The sequence below is a fragment of the Ovis aries genome, chromosome 20, assembly GCF_016772045.2.
Source record: "Ovis aries strain OAR_USU_Benz2616 breed Rambouillet chromosome 20, ARS-UI_Ramb_v3.0, whole genome shotgun sequence".
In the NCBI taxonomy this organism is placed as follows: Eukaryota; Metazoa; Chordata; class Mammalia; order Artiodactyla; family Bovidae; genus Ovis; species Ovis aries.
The window spans coordinates 11,145,448-11,150,189 of NC_056073.1; the positions used below are offsets into that span (position 1 = coordinate 11,145,448).

A 4,742-nucleotide genomic window follows, 5' to 3' on the forward strand; every position below is an offset into this window, starting at 1 on the left:
TTTGTTATTGTTTGGGTTTGAATCGATACGCCCCTCCCCATCCTTCCTCCCTCGCGGCTCAACACCCAGCTCCCGCCTCCCCGCACGCCCCAGCGCCCCTCCCCCTCCATTTTGGCGCCTTTTCCTTCCCGCCACGTCGTGGCGGCGTAGAGACCATTCTGACCGCGAGAGCCGGGGCGGGGCGTGGGCGGGGCGCGCGCCGCGTTATGCAGATGAGCCGGCCTCTGGTTGGCTGGAGGCGCGCCGGCGGGGGCGGGGGCGGGGCGCGGCCACGGAGGGCGAGCGGGGAGGGGGGGGTGCGGAGGGGAGTCGCCCTGTCCCGCCGCTCCCCCACCCCCTCTCCTCCCTCCGCCGGCCCGGCCGCCCGGCTTCCCCCGCCTAGGCCTCCCGGAGAGGCCCCGCCCCATCCCCGCCCGCCCGCGCGCCCCCTCCCCGCCGGCGCGCTCCGCCCCTTTTACTCCTGGCGGCAGGGCGAGCCGGGCGTCTGCTGCAGCGGCCGCGGTGGCGGAGGAGGCCGGAGAGGACTTGGCGGCGGCGGCGGTGGCGGGACCGGCAACAGCAGCAGCAGCTACAGCTACACACTCCCTGTGCCGCAGCGCTGCCACACCAGCCCCTCGAGCCGCCCACCCTGCCGCCCGCGGCGCTGCCTGACCCTGCCGGCGTGTCCGTCAGCCGCCAGCGCCCCCAGTCGTCCTCCGACTCGCCCTCGGCCTTCCGCGCCAGCCGCAGCCGCAGCCGCAACGCCACCCGCAGCCTCAGCCCCGGCCTTAGGCACAGCCGCCGGCGCAGCCCTAGCCCCTACTGCAGTAGCTCCTCCAGACACAGCCTCAGCGCCGACACCCTGGAGGTGGGGATGCTCTTGTCCAAAATCAACTCGCTTGCCCACCTGCGCGCCGCGCCCTGCAGCGATCTGCACGCCACCAAGCTGGCGCCGGGTAAGTGCCTCTCTCCCACCAACCCTGGATGGAGGTGGGGGGCGGCTGGACCTCGAGGGTTGAAGCTGGGGGGCTCGCGGGCCGTCACTGAGTCTCCTGGGACTCTTCCTTTCCTATAGGCAAGGAGAAGGAGCCCCTGGAGTCGCAGTACCAGGTGGGCCCGCTCCTGGGCAGCGGCGGCTTCGGCTCGGTGTACTCAGGCATTCGTGTCGCCGACAACTTGCCGGTGAGTGGGCGCCCGGCTTGCGAGGAGGGCGCGCCGGCCGGGGGCACGCCGGTGTGTTTGCCCCCCGGCGAGGGAATCTCTAACAGAGACTCTATGGGGGGGCTTTCCAGGTGGCCATCAAGCACGTGGAGAAGGACCGGATTTCCGACTGGGGAGAGCTGGTGAGTATCCTGGAGGGAGCGACCCCCCGGGATGGGTAGAGTGGGGCACCCTGTGACCCGTCCCCGCCCTAACTGCAGCCCCCCTCGCCCCTCTGCAGCCTAATGGCACCCGAGTGCCCATGGAAGTGGTTCTGCTGAAGAAGGTGAGCTCGGGCTTCTCCGGCGTCATTAGGCTCCTGGACTGGTTCGAGAGGCCCGACAGTTTCGTCCTGATCCTGGAGAGGCCGGAGCCAGTGCAAGACCTCTTCGACTTTATCACGGAAAGAGGGGCCCTGCAGGAGGAGCTGGCCCGCAGCTTCTTCTGGCAGGTGCTGGAGGCGGTGCGACACTGCCACGACTGCGGGGTGCTTCACCGCGACATCAAGGACGAGAACATCCTTATCGACCTCAATCGCGGCGAGCTCAAGCTCATCGACTTCGGGTCGGGGGCGCTGCTCAAGGACACCGTCTACACGGACTTCGATGGTGAGTCACGCCTGAGGGGGAGCTCCCCGGGAGGGGAACTGCCCAGGTGACTCGGCCTGGCCTGGAGGCCTCGGCAGGCTTCCCTCCCCGGCCCTTTGTAAAGGTCATCGGGCCGCCTGGCTCGATGCTAGCAGGGGTGGGGCGAAGGAGGGCTTCCCAGGGTAGGAAAGCTGGGAATTTCGAGCCAGCTGAACCTGTAATGTCTCTGGCATGATTTTATTTTTTAAGTGAAATTCAGTGGGTTCCAAGCTTTCCCCATGAATAAGAGGTTGTGGGCAACCGGCCGTAGCCCAGATTTCTGAAGTCTGACCCAGTTTCCCCGCCGGTAGAAGGATGAGAGGGAGGGGACAGGGGGAGGAGAGAGCGGGAGAGATGAAAATTGATTGCCGGTTTTGTCATTTTTGTTTTGATTTATAAGGGAGTTTTCGGTTGAGGTAGTTTTTAGAGCTGCAGTGTGTGTGTGTGTGTGTGTGTGTGTGTGTGTGTGTGTGTGTGTGTGTGTGTGTTTTCCCCTCCCCTTTGATCTAGGGACGAATAAGGAAGAGAAGAGTAGTTTTACTAAATAATTCATTTTGTTGATTCTTGTTATTATTATTTTATCTTGGTGGTGATGTGGAGTGAGGGACTCGGGAATGAATGTTGTGAAATAGGATCTCTTGCTGGTTTGAAAATTAGTTGGGTGTCTCCACAGAGAGGATGAAAACCTATCCTAGGGAGGGGCTTGGAGCGGGTTCTTTCAGAAAAGACGGAATGGAGAGCTCGGAGATCAAAGCAGAGGAGGGTGGGTCATCATCTGAGCGGCTTAACCTAACAAACGACAGCCTTTCAAAACTTGTGACTGGGGCTTGTGGTTTGTGTTTATTTGCCCTTGGAGGACGCTGGGTTGGGCTGTATTTTTTTTTGTATCTAACAGTTAATGGCTGGCCGGGTCCTCCCATGTTTTTTCCTTCCAGTCTTTGCTGCCCCCTGGTGAGCGCCAGCGGGATGGCCCCACATTTTTTTTTTACAACTCAAAGTTTGTAAACAGGAATCACGTGGTCTGAAGCCAGCCCAGCAGTGCTACCTCTCCCTTGGATGGAGGAAGGGGTGTGTGGGTGTCTGCCCTTGCATTCAGAGGGTGGAGAGGAAGGCCTCTTAAAGGGCACCCTGACTTAGGATATTGTGCAAGTGTCCTTGCCTGGATCATATCTGAGGTGGCACTCTGACCTGCTCCTGGGCGAGGACCTCTAATGCAATTTAAGGATAGTCTGTGGGGATACCTCCCTTGATTATGCATGTGTTCATCTCCTCCTCCAGTTGTGGGTGGTCCTACCACATCCAAGTCTGGTGCTTGGGTTTGTGGCTGGCCCTGTTTGTTTCTTGGAGCTGTTTGTTTATGGTCTGGGCTGATAGAGAAGTCGGTAATGCTTTGGGTTGGAGAGTTGCCATAAGCTGCTCAACCACTCTTGTTAGCCCTAGGGAGGGGGGATTGGAGTTCACTCAGCTGCTGACAGAAGTAGGGTGGTGCCTTATTTATTTTTTTTTTTAAGTTACTCAGCATACCTCTCAGTTGCTGTGAGTTTTATTTTTGCTAAAAGCATGTTTTCCTTCCTATTCCCTTGACTCACAGGGACCCGAGTGTATAGTCCTCCAGAGTGGATCCGCTACCATCGCTACCATGGCAGGTCGGCAGCCGTCTGGTCTCTGGGGATCCTGCTGTATGACATGGTGTGCGGAGATATTCCCTTTGAGCACGATGAGGAGATCGTCAGGGGCCAAGTTTTCTTCAGGCAGCGGGTCTCCTCAGGTAACTTCTGGGAAGCCCCTTATTGAGGAGAGGCTGGAATCACGAGGCTGATAGTCCCTGACGAGCTTGCAGAGCTTTACTCCCCAGGAGAGGCTGTGACCCTTGGTTTTAGCAGGATTCTTGGCCAGTGATCATGCTTGAGAGCCAGTCTGCAGGAATCAAATGATGTGCATTTGTGGGTGCTTTCGCAGGGAGGTCAGAGGAAGAGCACCTGTGAATATTAGGAAGAAAAAGATCATTTAGTATCACTGGAAGATTTTTTTCATTTGTTTTCAAATACCCCAAAATCCTGATCCCTTAACTCCTGGCTGTTTTGCCCGGGAGTAAGAAGTTGAGGGCTCTTTGAGCCTTCTCCCTTAAGGCAGGCCAGGCCCTCTCTAAATACTGCGGTTCCAGTGACCTCATTGTGGGTGGTGTTCATATTTATAAGTCGGCTAGGTGAATTGAATCACTTCATCATGCTTAGTGATGTCTCATCAAAATCCCTTGTCATCAGCCTTCCTATTTCTGGTGAGTGGGCGTCGTGGGAAAGGTCTTGAAGTTTGAAAACCACAGGTTTAAGAGGGGAGCTGGTTTTTTGTTTTTTTTTTAAGCTGAAAGCAAACTGGAGGCTCTAGATGTTAGTTAATACCTTCTCATTGAAGAAGCAGCCTTCTAGAAAGGGCCTGGTCTCTCTGTTGGATACCTGACCTGTGGGCCCCTGGGAAGCAATGTGGGAAGACCTTTACATTGCAAAAGCAAGTCGAGTCATTCATAACCGCTTGTCTTTCTTTCTCCAGAGTGTCAACATCTCATTAGATGGTGCTTGGCCTTGAGACCATCAGATCGGCCAACCTTCGAAGAAATCCAGAACCATCCATGGATGCAAGACGTCCTCCTGCCCCAGGAAACTGCTGAGATCCATCTCCACAGCCTGTCGCCAGGACCCAGCAAATAGCTTCTCCCACAGGTTCTTCCCTCCCTGTCAGATGCTCAAAGGAGGGGAAGTGTCTTCAGCTTCCCAAGTACCAGTGACACTTACTCTCCAAGCAGGACAGTGCTTGATACAGGAACAACATTTACAACTCATTCCAGACCCCAGGCTCCTGGAGGCTGCCTCCCCAAAGGGAGGAAGAGACTCCACTCCGGGCGTCCTAGGCCTCCACTCCTCCCATAGAAGCTCTCCTTCT

The 4,742-nt window shown here is 57.3% G+C and overlaps 1 protein-coding gene across 1 annotated transcript; it reads left to right on the forward strand.

The window, feature by feature from the left end:
* Nucleotides 1-457: 457 nt before the first annotated feature.
* Nucleotides 458-4,513, forward strand: PIM1 (Pim-1 proto-oncogene, serine/threonine kinase). Its single transcript, NM_001146090.1, is given in 6 exon segments — nucleotides 458-935; nucleotides 1,055-1,161; nucleotides 1,272-1,322; nucleotides 1,421-1,787; nucleotides 3,397-3,573; nucleotides 4,353-4,513. Coding segments are annotated over 6 exon segments (942 nt in total). The 5' UTR covers nucleotides 458-853; the 3' UTR covers nucleotides 4,511-4,513.
* Nucleotides 4,514-4,742: the final 229 nt, after the last annotated feature.